This window comes from Lactuca sativa, chromosome 2 (genome assembly GCF_002870075.4).
Source record: "Lactuca sativa cultivar Salinas chromosome 2, Lsat_Salinas_v11, whole genome shotgun sequence".
Taxonomy (NCBI): Eukaryota; Viridiplantae; Streptophyta; class Magnoliopsida; order Asterales; family Asteraceae; genus Lactuca; species Lactuca sativa.
In genome coordinates, this window is record NC_056624.2 from 20,839,528 (window position 1) to 20,857,323 (window position 17,796).

Sequence of the window (17,796 nt, forward strand, 5' to 3'; positions counted from 1 at the left end):
GCCAGTGGAAAGTGATCACACTACTACACAAGCCTCTCCTCCTTCTAGTAAAAGGCGCAGACTCGTTCTTAGACTGGCAACTCAAAGTGCTACAGCTCCACCAACAACCACACCTATCATAGTCTCAGCTGAACCCGTCAGTGAAGGTCCTAGTACCTTCTATGAAGCTGGTGGCCCTTCATTCCCAACGGGTTTCTCTCCTCCCAGGCCAGAGGATGATGCTGCCTCAGTTAGGCTAGCTAGGCTCTTGGCAGAAGAACAATTTTTCTACGCCACCCCCACGCGGTAAAGGAATTTTTATTGGGGGTGACAACTCAGGAGAAGAGATTCCCTCACTTCTTGGACTCCAGAAACAGATCGACACTCTGAATCAGAAGAATGTTGATCTTAATCAGAGAAATATTGAGTTGGATATCAAGGTCGCAGACCTTCAAACTGAAAACACAAAGCTCAATATTCAAGTGGCCGAACTTAATGAAGATAAAGTTCTGAAGACAAAGCAGATTACAGATCTTCAGACACATTTTGGCCAGTTGACCGCCAGCTACTACGATTTGAAGAAAAACCTAGAAGATAAACTTGGCGATGAATTCAAGTCATCCGTTGACGAGCCACATATTTCTCTTCCCAACCAAGATGCTCCCGTTGTTCCTCGGCCTACCAGAACCACCAACATCGTGAACCATTTTGAAAAGGAACCGGCTCAAGCTCCAAGTGCAGCAGAATTAAAACACGCCAAATTGGACAAGTCTACTGACAAAGGTCAATTGCTATTCAAAAGGAGCTTAGATCATAAGGCACCCTGGGATAAACCACAGATCACCATTACGGATCTGGGCGTGCATCGTTTCAGAGACATGTATGGTGATAGGTTAGGAATCATCTCGTGGGGATTCTGTGACACCATGAATATGTTGATGGTGAGGAGAAAGAGCTGCAATAAAGAACTATACAAAGATGCTCACGACTTTCATTCTTTTACTAAGATTGATCTTATTGAGCTGTCCAAAGCTCCTTTCTCAAATCCATCAGGCAATCTTAGGGCGAGTCAGTTCAAATCCTTCTTGGAAGATCAAGTGGCCAAGGGCTTTCCGTCAATGAAGACTACTCATCCGTCTGTATGACTAAATGGATTTGCTTCAATTTGGCAAGCGAGACATACATCATCTCGCTGCTCATCAGATTGTGGTGATTAAAGATCTCTTTGAGCCTACTGCAAAAGAATACACTTCGATGGTGGCTGCAATTATAGAGAAGAAAATGTGGAACGGAGCAATGGGAAAGTCCGATGTACTGGTGGTCGACAGCTGATCCCAAGCTAGCACCAAACCAAGGGGGCGATTGAAGAGTCCAGTTAATTGTTTGGTCTAGGCTTTTAGTGTATTTTGTTTGGCATGAGTTTGTGATACATTTTATGAGTTGTTTATTTCATTTTGGTCATTTTGTGTGTTCACGACCGTAAACAGAGTTTACGGTCGTAAACACGTTTACGGCCGTAAACCCTATTTACGATTGGAAACACAGTTTGCCATATAGTCGAGTATAAATAGTTGAGGAGTTGGTCTTTTGTCGTGGTTGATGCCATAGATATTACAGAGTAGTCCATCGAGTTGTACTTGACGATTTATTGAATATAAATGTGTGCAAGCTTGGTTTCTTTTTATCTTGTTCTTATTCTGTGATTGATTATTGCTTGATTGCTGATAAAGATCCTTATTTGGACCTTACACCGTGAGAAGATTACGTCTTCAATGCTACCTTTTTGTTAAAAGGTACTACCTAAAGTCCTGTCTATTATAACCAGAGTCTCCCGTTTGGAGAGCGTTTCAAATGTGTATAGATCTATACGGGAAGTCATGATCTCATGCCCTGACTGTTAGCTACAGTCCTTTGGGTGACAGTTTTTCATAACATTTCGACGCCTGAAGACCATCACCATAGGCATATTATGTTTAGTATGGTTATAAAACTCACCGGATATACAATTATTATGGTATTCTGCTTTTATCAATGGGTAGCTATTAAAACAATTCTTCATCTAACGAGTGCGATCTTATTATAGCTTTATTATATAAGACTATGCCTCAACCTTTAAGCATGTCAGTTGCTTGTGATTTTTGGTCTTGGACATTAGAGACTGCATATTACTTTAGGAAAATAAGGTATTTTCCTGTATCCAAAACAATCAACTAATAGGAAAATAAAGGATTTTCCTTGTACAACTATTTACAATTCACGACACGAACATTCATATGCATTTCATACTTTTATAAGAAAATAAGGAATTTTCTTGGAAAACGCACGAACTTTGGAATGGTATACATTTTCTCAAAACCGCTTATGAACTCACCAACTAAATTGTTGAAACTTTTTCTTTGAAATAACTTGTATTCTCAGTGAACCACTAAGCAGGTTTGGAAACCAACTTTTGGGGATTAACGCTCTGACGTTAATTACTTCTTTTGAAAGATGTTTATGTAATTATCTTTTGAACATGTAAAAAATACAATTATGTAAACATATTGAAACCTTTATATGTATGGTGGTATGTACTTTCCTTACTATGAACTGTTATGATACTGAATATGACGTCCTCCGCCCCCGAACGTTTCCACCGTTCTGGTTTGGGGGTGTGATAGATTGGTATCAGAGCATTGTTTACTGTGAATTAAGTATATCAAAACCATTTTTGGTATACATCTATAAACACAACTAGGCAAAAAAACTCTGAGTAAGAGTCATACTTTTAAAAATTAAATTTATTTAATTTTTGTAAAGCAGGCATGCATTCATTTCATATGAATAACAGTTTCATAAATAGATCAATATAGAAGTATTATAAATAAATTGTACAATACATGTATGCCTTGAAATATGTAATCAGGACTAGGATGGATATAGCCTGATCAACTATATTTGTCCGAGAGCCGACTAGCATATACCAGGGGATAACTTACAGTGGACAACAAGTATAAAACTTACCAAAACCCAGGAATCAAACATAAAATTTAGAATACTATAGGAGTATTTTATGCATTCAATGGTTTAACTTAGATGTTCAGCCTTATGTGCCTTAGTTCTAGACAATCCTTATCTCCATATTCTCGTACATACACAATGGCTGGATTCCATCTACCAGGGATCCCTACTGCCCGAACCAAGACAGTGGGGGATGGGCAGAGAATGATCCAGAAGAAGAAATGCAAGAAGACCCAGACCTAAATCCCGAGGACAATCACCTACCCTTAGTGACTCCGATCCAAAATCCTAATCCTCGACCGAAATTTCATGGCTTGACACCTCTGTGGGCAACCAACCTGAATAGGTGGAGTCGCGAACAGGATCAACCCCTTCCATATCATGGAGACTGAAGCTTCTACAATCTGAGCGAGGGAGGTTCAGCAGACAGATTCCTTCCTATATTGGTTCGCTGAATTGCTCGCATTGATGAAGAAGGAAGGACAACCATCCATCGAACTGAGGAGAATGATACGAACACTGGAGTCAATACAATTTGCATCCGACAATTAGGATTAGGTCATGGGACAATCATAAATCAAAATGAAGCTTGGTAGAGAGAGATAACTAAAACTCAAACTGAAGTCACGGAACTTCGAGCACGCCAGGCAAGGTATGAATTGTGCATGCTCGAGATGGAGCGTCAAATAGCAGAACTCAAGGCTCATCTAACCTGTTCCCGTCATAAGTAGAGGTTACTCTACTCACTCCTTATTTTGGATTGTTAAATAACCTTAGTATGTACTCCTAGTAGTACTCTTTTCATGTAAACCTCCCCGTCTAGCAACTCCTGTTTCACTAGACCTCTATGCTGTCATATTTTCCCTGTGTGGTATATTGTAGACCTACCACAAGGTCAAGTTTTCTGAATTTTATGTAACGATTATAGCCACTATTAGGACAGACTTCTTGTTTCTTTTAAAGATCACCTCTATCAATTCATATTTTGGCTGTGTAGGCAATTCATGTCATAAACTGTTATAACAACTCACTACACCATCCCTGTCGATCTAATCTATTGTAGTTCAATGATATTAGACTCAACAACCCAGGAAAAGTCTTGCCACCATTTCGTCTGTAACCCTATAGCTGGAAAATGCCTTCTTGCTATTCAAACAGACTAAATCCTTTGATAAATCTAATTTTTCTATCAACTACACCCTTTAGAGAAAGAGACAGTTACCATAGAATATCAAACCTTTACAACTTCAACTAAGGGCAATCCAAACAATGTTGGAGATTAAACATGCCTGAGGAAAAGCAAGGACATCGTAAATATAGATACCAGGCTCTAACAAATCAGTACCACCGAGGATAGGACAGAGAACAGATGAAACCACTCGTAAAGCATGCGAGGTAGTAGAGAACTTGATGTGTCAGACTAATAAGTCATATTTATTATTAACTAAGGAGTTGGTAATTGTATTACTCACGCTATGAGATAGGTACATCACATCTTTTTTCATAACTCGGAATAGTAAGAAAGATACCCTCTCCCAAAACCCATGAAACTAGATCGAGTTAAGATTTCAACATCCCTACCCTAAATTGTTAAAACTAAACTTAAATACGATAACTATTTCGACTCTCAATCACAAATACATCCTAAGGAATATAAGTCGAAACATTTGAAACCGAATAACCACATGAGGGAATTATACTTATAAAATCAAACTAACAACGATTATAGTTACCTAACCAACTCGCTTCGATTCATATAACAGAATCATGTCTTCACATGGAAATAACCGACCAACCAACGAAACACCACTCCTGCATATAGACTTAACTACTTTTCAAGCTGCGGTCACAGTCGCCGTGATAGTCATCATGACACATCTCAATGCAAGAAACACTATTAAAACTGGGAAGGATGTCAAAAATTTAAGTGTTTGTGACAACCAAGGAAATCAACGAATGTCTACCCACAAGGATACTCCGAACCACAAACCTCGTAACACAAAACAAAAGTTCATGAATGAAAAAGGGGGCAGTTCAAAACAAGAGTATACCAAAAGACAACGGATAGTGACAGCTCACGTTGTTACTTTTCCTACCACCCCCACACCCACAAGGCCGTACAACGGCAACCAGCCTAAGTGCAACCGATGCAACTTCCATCATCACGGACCCTGCCGTGAAATGCATTGCACTAAGTGCAACAGTAAGGGACAAACCGTCCGCTACTGCAAGGAACCAACCCAACCAATCACTCCAGCCACAAATGTTGTAATAGACCGTACATGTTATGAGTGCGGAGAAACGGGGCACTTCCGAAGGGACTGCCCGAAGGCAAACAACAGGAATACCGGGGGAAGTGGCCAAGTATTCACAATGGACCAGGAGGAAGCCGTTGCAGACGCCACTGTTGTTACGGGTTCGTTTTTCCTCGATAGCACATTAGCACGCATTTTAAATTTATAGAGGATCAGAGAGGAGTTTTGTGAGTCATAAATTTAAAATCTTTTCAAACAAGCACCCCAATCATTAAGCAAAACCTTCATAGTAGTAATAACACTTTTCCTGGCCGACTTCACAATTGTTACGATAAGAAGTTCCCAAATAGCTGCTAGAAATGGATTGGCTTGGTCTTCACCATACCAATTGCATGTGCTATGAACAAATCCTTTGCGTTAACCACCGACTAATGAAACCCTATCAATTTATAACGACAAACCCGACACAACTCCCAAACCATTTCTAGCTCCAAAATCTCGTAGCGCTCATGAGAGGAGTACTATATCCTTTGCAACCTTCCCGAAGTATTACCAACAGACTATTTAGGAATAGCACACGTACGACGAGTCAAGTTAAAACCCGGAGGCTAGGAATGATTACGGTTAACCTATCACTACAAAGTGTGTATGCGAATGGTATACACAAAGCAATGATAGACGGACCAGGTATGAATTTAACTATGAAGTTCAAGACAAAGCCGACCTATATTACTAGTGAACATTGCTAACATTTAGATGAAAATAGAAACCCAAATCCACACGACCTATACCGGTCAAAACAACAAACATGATAATGAAGGTCCGCTGGAACACCCACACTAGAATCTAGATTCACTAGAGAGCAAGAAGAGCAAATGGAATAGAGTGCCGACATCCTCCCTCAAACAATTGACGTCCTAGTCGAAATGCGAATTTCGGGACGAAATTCTCTCTAACAGAGGGATAATGTAACACCAGTCAAATTAGAGTCAAAATTAAACTTTTATAAAACCATAATTGGGATGTACCAAGTGGTAGATATCATAACGAGGTTTCCAAAAACATAAAGAACACTAAAATCCGAGTTATAACGAAGAAGTTATGACTGATCGAAGATCCGCGACAATACCGGTAAAACACTGTTAAGCGTAAAATGTGAAATTCCAATAAAATACTTTTCAACCTTAGGTGTCTAAATGAAAGTCGTAGATATCCCAAAACCGTGATCATACATAAAAAGAACGCCCAAATCTGACTTCATATGAGGAAGTTATGATATTTTTGAAGTTTTGGACGTAGTAGTAGACAGCTAAAAACTCGAAATAGAGATCGAGCGACTTTTTGCCAACATGACCTAAACAAGAATCGAAGATCTCATCAATGGTATTACAACGGTAAAAAGTCTGACGAAAACGGACTTCGGATGAATAAGTTATGGATTTTTAACGGAATTTTCCTGTCCCGGCCTACTAAATATAAATAATAAAAATAAAGTCAAAATTAGCCGACGGAGTCCAAACAAAAGTTGTAGAGCGTAGTCTCACCTATGCGTGGATATAAAGAATGTCGAAAACGGAGTTTGTATGAGGAAGATATGAATTTTTGAATTTTATTAAATAATTAAAATATTAAATTTAATTCTAAATACCCGATATTATCCGAAGGAAGAGGAGTCACCGGGCTAATCCGAGTTACGCGCAACGTACCCTCGTACGCCCTGCGTACTCGGGTGCTAGGCATCGGTTCGTCCATGTCGCCCCTACGCCTCTATGCCCTCCCATCAAATGCTTCGTCCGAGGATGCGGTAAGCGATGACACATGAGTACGCCCCGCGTAACCCCGTACGCCCAGCGTACCGAGGCGGTTCAGCCTCCTAAAAAAGGGGTGCGAGGGTTCCGGAAAAAATTGCTCATTTCTTCTCTTTCTCATGCCGAAGCTCTGCGTTTAACCCCCCGAAGCCATCCCGACATCCCGGTTTTCATATCCAAGTTTGGAAGGAAGCTTTACGCATTCCCGAGAATCCCGAGAAAAATCAACTTTTCCAGTCAAAGTTCTGCTCGATTCTTCTCTCGACTACTTCAAAAGAACCACTTCAATCAAGTGAGTTCATACCCCCTTTTATACACCTTCAAATACTTTATAATGTACTTTTAATACATTTCGGGGGAGAATACAAGTAAACACACGGTTGATCCCGAGTGAAAACGTGAAAACTCTTGTTATACTTTGCATGCATTAGATTTATACAAAATGCATAGTATCCAAGGTAGCCATCCTTGATAAAACATTTTATGCATTCAAAGAACTTATGATTTATGCTTTGTCAAACATTGTGAAAGAGGATAAACATTGCATACAAAAGTATTATTTTAATACAGACTTAATTGAGAATCCGTGAGACGATTACGTCTTCAATGCTACCTTTTTGTTATAAGGTACTACCTAAAGTCCTGTCTATTATAACCAGAGTCTCCCGTTTGGAGAGTGTATCAAATGTGTATAGATCTATACGGGAAGCCATGATCCCGCGCCCTGACTGTTACCTACAGTCCTTTGGGTGACAGTTTGCCATAACGTTTTGACGCCTGAAGACCGTCGCCACATGCATATTATGTTTAGTATGGTTATAAAACTCACCGGATAGACAATTATTATGGTATTATGCTTTTATGAATGGGTAGCTATTAAAACTATTCTTCATCTAACGAGTGCGATCTTCTTATAGTTTTATTATATAAAACTATGCATCAACCTTTAAGCATGTCAGTTGCTTGCGATTTTCGGTCTTGGACATTAGAGACTCCCTGTTACTTTAGGAAAATAAGGGATTTTCCTGTATCCAAAACAATCAACTAATAGGAAAATAAGAGATTTTCCTGGTACAACTATTTACAATACACAACACGAACATTCATATGCATTTCATACTTTTATAAGAAAATAAGGGATTTTCTTGGAAAACGCACGAACTTTGGAATGGTATACATTTTCTCAAAACCGCTTATGAACTCACAAACTTAATTGTTGACACTTTTTCTTTGAAATAACTTGTATTCTCAGGGAACCGCTAAGCAGGTTTGGAAACCAACTTTTGGGGATTAACGCTCTGACGTTAATTACTTCTTTTGAAAGATGTTTATGTATTTATCTTTTGAACATGTAACAAATACAATTATGTAAACATTTTGAAACCTTTATATGTATGGTGGTGTGTACTTTCCTTACTGTGAACTGTTATGATATTGAATATGACGTCCTCCGCCCCCGAACGTTTCTGCCGTTCTGGTTTGGGGGTGTGACATTATTACTATTATGAGTTTATTGAGTTAGGACCGGATGGTCCACCTGAGTCGTGGGACCGGAGGGTCTCCACTGAAACACATTGACATGAGGGTCGTATTGAGTTAGTCTCGAGAGGCTAATGTGATGTGTGTGGTATTTTGGGGAGCTCACTAAGCTTTGTACTTATCGTGTTATGTGTTATGTGTTTCAGGTACTTCTCAGGATCACGGGAAGGCACCGACTTGATTGTACACACACCGGAGTTAGAGTTATTTGGAGAGGATCTTGGATTTTGTGATACATACAATTTTGGACATGTGTTTTGATGAATTGATATTTGTGGCACTTTTGTGAATTTTGAAAGTGAAATAAATGTGTTTTAAATTGAAAAATTTGGTTTGAAAATTTATGATGTTACAATTAGCAGAATAAGTTGCTCAGTATTTGGACCTGAAGAAATTAGATGAAAGAGCTTATACACTTAAAGCTATTTCAGGGTATGGAACAATCAGAATAAAAAGAAATGAGATAGACAACGGTAGAAATGTGATTTTACTCTACCATATGATAATCGGTATTGTTTCAGTTCGTATTGAACTAATTGAAAGTGAGTACGTGCTATCGAATATTCTAAATAAGAAGAAATAACATGGTGCAACTTCATCTAACCTGGTGATGCTTTTAGATTACTTTGTATTTGCATAGGACAAATATGGCCTTGCTGAAACGATATGTAATTTTTGTTCCAGGAAGAAGCCGGAACAGTAGCCCCGAAGACAGTTGAACTTGATGCAACTCTTGGAGGACCTACCGACCCATGCAAAGCATGGACTTCCCTACTGGTTTGGATGAAAAAACATAATATCGACGAAATCTGTTAACCAAATTAATTGGAAGAAGATAAAATCCAGATGCTAAAATTTATACCTTTTCGGTTATTAGGGAATACTTTAATCCTATTTCAGGATAATTCTTATAATAACCAGGTTGCACGAAGCAATTGAGGGCACACTGAGGCCAATGGCCATTGTAATCAATTGGAGACTAAGAAAAGGAAATAATTTCTTGCATTTTCATATCTATTTCTTGAAAATATCGGCATACATTTTATGGGTGGCTTGCCAAGAATGTTGATCGAAGAAGATGATGAATGAAAGGATTGGCCGGAAAATAGGGAAGGGTTTTGGATGGAGGTGTTGGTTGTTGTTCGAAAGTAGTAGTTCGGCGGCACTATTTGGTGGGCAAGGGGTTGAATTTTGACATTAAATTTCAAATATATATGGGAAAATTTTGTCTAAAAGAATAGTTAAAAATTTGATATTTTTTATTAAGGTGCATATGCACATTTGTTTTTTTTTTTTGAAATTGAACATACACACAAAAAATATAAATATGCATTTTTTTTAAAACGGCTTATCTAAACCTTTTTTTTTGACGCATTATAAACAATTTTTTAAGTGCACCCCTTATATACGTAGCTTCATCTACATTCGTATGTATATGTACATATTTGAAAAAAAAATGCATTTTCAGTGTATTTCAACTCTCATTTTTTTTACATTATTTTAAATATATTTTTAAAGTGTAAAATAGAGTTTAAAACGATCTCAATCTCAACCTCACTCTATTGCACACTTTATTTTAAACACAAAAGTATTCCAAGAATATTCCTTTTCACCAAGTTGTTTATATTTTTATAAATCCACATTTAAATTATAAGGTTTTATAAGTTTTTCTTACATCTTTTTGTTACAATACCATTAAAATTTATGTTATTGAATAAAAATAACCATAATAAAAAGTTCGTAAAGTTCGTATAAAAATAATTGACGTTAATTGTGATATTAATAAGGCAAACATTGTATTAAATAAATAATTTGATTTATAATATATTAAATTAATACTAAACATCTATAAGGAAATATTATATATATTCATACGTTGGGATAATTTTTCTTCAAATGATCAATTAACATATTTCATAAACGAATTAAGCTTCTTTGTCTTTTATATATTTATACCAAGCAAGAAATTATTGAAATCATGTATCTTCAACATCGTTGTTGGTTTTAATGGAATATAAAACTAGTAATAACGTAAAAATATGATATTTGTATTGTTTTGGGGGATATTTTCAGAAACGTCCTAATATTTTGGACAAATTTGTAATAAAATCCTTTTTTTTTTTTTTGGAACGACGGAATATTATAAGCTAGCAAGAAGCTAGAAAAAATAATTACATCATCTTAGTAGCATTAATAGGATTATGAAGCCAAGAAGACCAACTAATCTTGGCTTTACTACACCTACTAGAAATCCAAACATAAGATTTATGAACAACATCATCAAAAATCAAAGATTTCTTAGGCGTATCCGCTTTGAAAATCACACCGTTCCTGAAATTCCAGATGCACCAAAAAGTAGTCAAAATAACAGCATCGAAAGCTTTACGTTGACCAATTTTCCATGAAGTAGAATCAGCCCAATTGAAAAGAGAATCCACAGTCAACTGAGAAGGACATGTAACACCCCACCAGATCGCAATACGAGTCCAATGAACAATCAACTCTGAGCAATTAGCAAAAATATGTTCCACAGTCTCCACTGTAGACGAGCAAAAAGGACAAAGAATGGAATCCACCATAATACCCCTATAAGAAAGACGCTCTCTAGTAGGGATACTAGATAATCTAATCCTCCAGATAAGAATATTGATCTTTATTGGAACCCAATTATTCCAATGAGTAGAAATACCTCCGTTGCTAAGCGTAATACCATCCAATAATTTTCAAGACGAGGAAATGGAAAAAGTATCTGACACATCATTAAGCTAACCCAGTCTATCTGGGACCGATCTGAGATGGAAATCCTGTAAAAAAGCAATAAAGTTATTCCATTGCTCCTGTTCCACTCCACCTCTAGGGCCCCGTCTAAAAGTATTAACCCCCAATCCCATGGACAACCTATCTGAGATAGAAACATTTTTATGCAAATCCAGCGCATAAATTCTAGGGAAGGAAGCAGAAAGAGGCATATCATCCCTCCAAACATCATGCAAAAAAGAAGTGCGAGTACCATCACCAACTCTTATAGGACAAATGGATTGAAGATCAATGTCCTTCTGGCGGAAGTAAGAGAGCATACGAATAACCCCACCCCAAGGACTTTGACCATAATTGGGATGTCTCAAATTCCTACAAGCACCATCCAAACCATAAATAGATTTTATCACTCTAACCCATAAAAGATTAGGGCAATGAAAAGACCTCCACCACCACCGAAAAACCATAGCCCTATTGAAAGAGAAAAGGCTACCAATGCCCAATCCACCTTCATCCTTGGAGGTTAACACTCTATCCCCTCTAACCCAATGCATATGCCTTTCATCCCTGTCTGCGCCCTAAAAAAATCTCGCCCTCAATCCTTCAAGCTCCTTCAAAACCGAAATAGGAGCAAGGAAAACAGACATCCAGTAACTCCCCAACGAACCCAAGACAGACTTTACCAACGTGAGACGACCTCCAAACGAAAGACTCTTAGCCTTCCAAGTAGAAAGCTTAGAACGAAATCTATCAATCAAAGAAACCCAATAGGACTTTCGTGACATATTCTGGCCCACCGGGATACCAAGATGCAAAAAAGGAATCATAGAAGCAACACAACCAATCCTATTAGCCACCACAAGGACTTGGGAATAGGAAATTCCCACACCAATCAATTTACTTTTAAGTAAATTAATTTTAAGCCCTGAAGCCAAGAAAAAACATCTAAGGATACGAAGAAGACAATTAGCATTCTCAGGATCCCATGGAGTGATCAACATCACATCATCCGCATACATGAGATGAGAAATCTCAGTACCAGAAATAGAAACCCCTCTGAAAGCATTCGCATCGCGGGCCCTCATCAAAGCAATATGGAGACCCTCCATAGCCAGAATAAAAAGAAAAGGCGAAAGCGGATCACCCTGTCTCAATCCACGATGTATTTGAAATTCATCAGTTGGGAACCATTAATCAACACAGAAGCCCTAGCTGTCGATAAAAGCTCCTTAATTCACCGACACCACTTAGACCCAAATCCCATAATGGACATGATTTCCAATAAGTAATCCCAAGATAAGGAGTCATAAGCCTTCTCAAAGTCAACCTTAAGAAACATGATAGGATTATTGGAATACTTGCTCCAAGAAACCAATTCATTAAGTAGAAAAGGACCATCCAGGATCTGTCTACCTTTAATAAAAGCAGATTGCTCAAGGCTAACAACACTATGAACAACCTCCACAAGACGATTAGCCCAAAGTTTACCAATAATTTTATACTGACAACCAACGAGGCTAATGGGTCTAAAATCTTTTGGAGTCTTCAGATCTCTGACTTTAGGTATAATGGTGAAAAACGAGGCATTACATCCCTTAGGGATAAGAGAATAATGGAAAAAATGATGAACAAACGCCTCGACATCAATGGCAACAAGATCCCAGTATCTCTTTAAAAAACCGAAAGTAAACCCATCAGGGCCAGGGGCTTTAGTAGACCCACAGTCCCAAACAGCCCTTTTAATCTCGTCATAGGAAAAAGGAGATTGCAAGTAGTCATCCTGCAGTTGAGATAAAGTACTAAAAAACGCACCATCTGTAACTGGCCTCCAAGAGGATCTCTGCTGAAATAATGATTGATAATACTCATGAAACCCCTTTTTGACCGTGACCGGATTATCCACCCACATGCCATCAATCATCAAACCACGAATAGCTATTTGTCTCCTTTTATGGTTAAGCATACCATGAAAACATTTAGAATTTTCATCCCCTTCGATGCCCCACTGGATTTTAGCTTTTTGAGCAAGATCAACTTGAGCTAAATGATCAATATAAAAAATCTCCTTTAGTAAAGAAACTCTTTGCTCTCTCAAGGTAGCCGAACCTTCATCCTCCATGAGCCTAATATAGATAGGCTCTACTAAATCTTGCAAGTTCTTCCTTTTACTAGCCACCATGTCTTGGTGTTTAGAGTTCCACTCTCTGAGTTTAGATTTAAGAAACTGTAATTTTTTCTTAAAAATAACCCAAGGGTTAGTCAACTCCACCTCCACCACCGAGGTAGCCCATGTCTCCTGAACTATATCATCAAACCCCTCCATATCAAACCAGGAATGAAATATTCGAAAAGGTGTCGGACCATAATCCACCCGGTGTTCCAATAAGAGAATAGGGCGATGATCCAAAGTATTCTTGTCCAAAACCAAAGCTGAAAGGTGAGGAAAAGAATCCAAAAAGCCATCCGTAACCGAAAATCTATCGAGCTTGCTGATATGTGCATATTTAGTTCATAATAAGTATAGATTTTTATTCATTTATTAGCTAAATTGTTGCATTTTATGGACAAAAGGTACTTAAAAGTGTTTGAATTATATTTTTAGTCCAAAAATGAAGCTCGGAAGCAGAAGGAAGCAGGAGAAGCGGTTGAGAGCTCGAGAATGGAACAAAGAAGAAAAACACTAAAAATAACACCTACTCGGCGAGTAGGGTCGACTACTCGACGAGTCCAAGCGAAGATTCGAGAAGATAAAGACTCGGAAACCCAGAGGCTTATCACAATACAGGGACTGAGAGATGGACTTGACGAGTCGCCACTTGACTCGACGAGTCGATTTGTATATATAAAGATAACTCCACAGAACGATGGGGAGGAATTCTTGAACGATTCAGAAGAGTTTAGCTGCGATCAAGAAGTCAGAAAAACCCTAGAAGACGAAGTCATAAGCTAGAATTCAATCCCGAAGGAGAATTGAGGCAAATTTCATCATTCCACTTAATCTTTTGTTTTGTCATTATGGTTAAACAGTTAGACTCTGTTTGGTTGTTGTTATTTACTTTAATTATGAGCTAAAACCTTTAGACTTCTGTTTGGGGATACAAAATTGATAATATGGTTTGATTGTTGGTAGGATTAATTCTAAGTTGGTGATTTTTGTTATTTTAGCTTGCTAAAGAACCTTGTGTGTGAATAATAATTAATTTTCTGTTAATAGGAAGATAATTGATTAGCATGAACATCTATTGATTATCTACCTCATATGCTATGTGATCACTTTGTCATATGTTTAGGATTAATGAACATGAAACTAGAGTTAATAAGAAAATTGGGTAAATTCATGTGCAAGCTTGTGTGATGACCATCAACAAGAAGTTAATTAAAAGATTAAATTAGTTAACTATTGCAAGTCTAATTTAACCCGAATAATTAATCTAGTAAATCTAATTAAAATAGACAACTGGCCACTGTTTATGTTAGTTTATTTGCTAAAGATTAGTGTAGTGAATGCGAATCTAATCACTTGAATCGGTAATCGACAAAAGAATTAATCCATTGCACCATTACCTTGAAATCAACCATAGGATCAATTGAGTTGAACTAAACAGAAGTTCCTTCCCATTATTGAATCTAGTTAGTTCTTTGTTTTCTAGTTTTTAAATTAGTAATAGTTAGCAAGTTTCTAGTCTTGTAAAACTAGAGAAAATGCTTTACTTATTAATTAATTTAGATAGAATTAGTTTTTAGTTTTATTTTGCCATTCCCTGTGTTTGATACCCTACTTATCTAGCTATACGACAATTGATAGGTTCACTGCCTTTGTGTGTTATTTTATAATTGAAAGTAGGTTTAAAACTAAGTGAGTTTGCACACATCAAGTTTTTGGCGCCGTTTCCGGGGAACGGTTCTAAAATTAACATTAAATTCTAGTTTAATTGATCCTTTGTGGGGGATTTATCTTACACAAAGTTATTTAAAAAGGTAATTCAGTAAGTAGAATTAGTTTTAATAAAATTCTGTTTTTAGAGTAACTAGAATTTTTTTTTGTTTTTGCCTTGAACTCGCCGAGTGCACTCGTGCCGACTCGGCGAGTACATCGCTGTTACAGTTTTAATTTTTTTTATTTTATTTTTGTTCTTTTTACGCATTTTTTTTTGTTTTGTTAACAGTTGTTTCATGACCCGAAGATCTGATACACCTCTGGTCCCTCCTCTTGAAGACTCGAAATCCGCACTAAGAAGGAGCAAAGGCAAAACTGTTGGAGAATCCGCTTCTTCAAAGAACTCACCACTCAAAAACCTAAAGTCCGTTTTCAGCAAGAAGAGGAGCAGCAAATCAGGAGCATCCAGTGCCTCTTTGACAATCGGAGACCCAATTCAAGAAGATATCGAGTACGAGACCGAGGAAGAAGACGAGCCCACATACAAGCATGACTCCGAGTTTGAAGACGATTTAGCTATCACTATGGCTAATACCGATGAAGTCCCCATGGGAGAATGGAAGAAGAGGATGCGCGATGACACCGGCCCGGGACTTGTGCAACCCGCAATTCCCGCAACCGCTACTTTCGAACTAAAAGGCCATATTCTTGCTCAACTCAAGGAGATTCCTTTTTATGGAAAGGGTCACGAGGATGCCTATAAGCACTTGGACGAAGTGAATGATGTGGCAGACTACTTCAATGTACCGAATGTTCCACGCGAGACCCAGCTTCTTCGCATGCTTCCAGTCACGTTTAAAGGTGCTGCAAAGGATTGGCTAAAGTCACTTCCTCCCGGATCGGTCACCACATGGGCTAAGATGAAAGAAGAGTTCAGAGACCACTTTTGCCCGCCCTCCAAAATAGCCAAGCTAAAGAAAGCCATTGCCAACTTCGAGCAACAACCCGGAGAATCTCTTTATGAAGCTTGGGAGAGGTACAAGAGCTTGCTTAGAAATTGCCCACACCATGACCTTAATAGCCAACAAGAGGTCTCCATTTTCTATGACGGAGTCAATGTCACCACAAGGCAATTGCTCAATTCTCAAGGCCCGCTAACGAAGAAGGCGCCCCCGGTAATCAAGGAGTTAATTGAAGAATTCTCTAAGCACTCTAGAGAATACCACAATCCAAGAAATGAAGTAAGTCGGGGGTAGTGAACTCGGCAAATGATAGCATGGCGGCGGTGATAGCTAAGCTTGATAGTCTTGATAGAAGAATGACAAAAATGGATCAAACAATCCATGCTATTCGGGTTGGATGTGAAAATTGTAGAGGGCCCCATCTCACAAAGGATTGTGATTTGGATGAGAATGGAAACAAGAAAGCTCAAGTATTCTATTCAAGTGGTGATCGATACGAAGAAAATTGGCGGAAACCGAAGAAGGAATGGCTCCCATATGAAGAATATAAGAAGGCTAAGGAGGAGAAATACAAGCAGAAGGAAAGGGGATATTATCAAAAGGAAGAACCGGTGATGGAAAAGAAAGCCGATTTAGAAGAATTGTTCACTAGATTCATAGCCGCTTCCGAAAAGAGACACAATGATCACGATGCTGCAATACACGAGACCAGAAATATGCTAAGGAATCAGCAGGCATCCATTCTCAACATTGAGAAACAGCTGGGACAGCTTGCACACCAAGTGAACGAAAGAAGACCGGGTAAACTTCCAAGTAATACCGAAACCAATCCGAAAATGGAGAATGTGAGTGCAGTGACCTCCAGTAATGAAGAATTTTTCACACATGCACAGAGGATCTCCAAGAGGAAGAAAGAAAAGACAGAAGAGTTGGCTCCAGCTAAGCCCGACCAGACTCGCTGAGTCCCTCAAATGGACTCGATGATTCCATGCGTAAATGAAAAAACTGTCATTCCTTTAAAGCCATATAATCCTCCTTTACCATTCCCAATCAAAGCCATGCCTGTGGAAAAAGTTGAAGCTTATAGAGCCTTTATGAAGCATGTTAAAGCCTTACAAGTCAATGTGCCATTTGTAGAAACGATGCTCAAAACACCCAAGTACTTCAACTTACTAAAAGGTCTCTTTGCTGCTAGGAAAGACTTGGCTGAAGTCGCGGAGATAATATTGAGTGAGCTACCCGAAAAGAAGGGCGATCCGGGGAGTATCATAATTCCATGCCAGTTTGGAAATGCATTTGTCACTCAAGCATTGACCGACTCGGGTGCAAGCATCAATCTGATGCCTTTCTCTTTCTTTAAGAAGCTGAATTTACCGGAGCCAAGACCGGTAAACATGAAGATCCATTTGGCAGACAAGACAACAATTCATCCACGAGGCGTTTGTGAGGATCTTCTCATTAAAGTTGACAAGTTCATTTTTCCAGTAGACTTTGTGGTGCTTGACGTGGAAGAAGACCCCAAAATTCCGATTATTTTGGGGAGGTCATTTTTAAACACCGCATGTGCTTTAATCGATGTATGTGAGTCTACACTAACGTTAAGGGTAGGTGACGAGTCC

The 17,796-nt window shown here is 38.4% G+C and overlaps 1 protein-coding gene and 1 non-coding gene across 2 annotated transcripts; both read right to left on the reverse strand.

Annotated features, from left to right (window-relative positions):
• Positions 1 to 10,752: 10,752 nt before the first annotated feature.
• LOC111916084 (uncharacterized) lies at positions 10,753 to 11,160 on the reverse strand. Its single transcript, XM_023911725.1, has one exon. It carries the CDS (start codon positions 11,158 to 11,160, stop codon positions 10,753 to 10,755), a length of 408 nt encoding a protein of 135 aa, XP_023767493.1.
• A 5,023-nt stretch (positions 11,161 to 16,183) lies between these two features.
• Positions 16,184 to 16,290, reverse strand: LOC111916093 (small nucleolar RNA R71). The gene has a single exon (XR_002858381.2). It is a non-coding gene; the product is annotated as a small nucleolar RNA R71 (small nucleolar RNA).
• Positions 16,291 to 17,796: the final 1,506 nt, after the last annotated feature.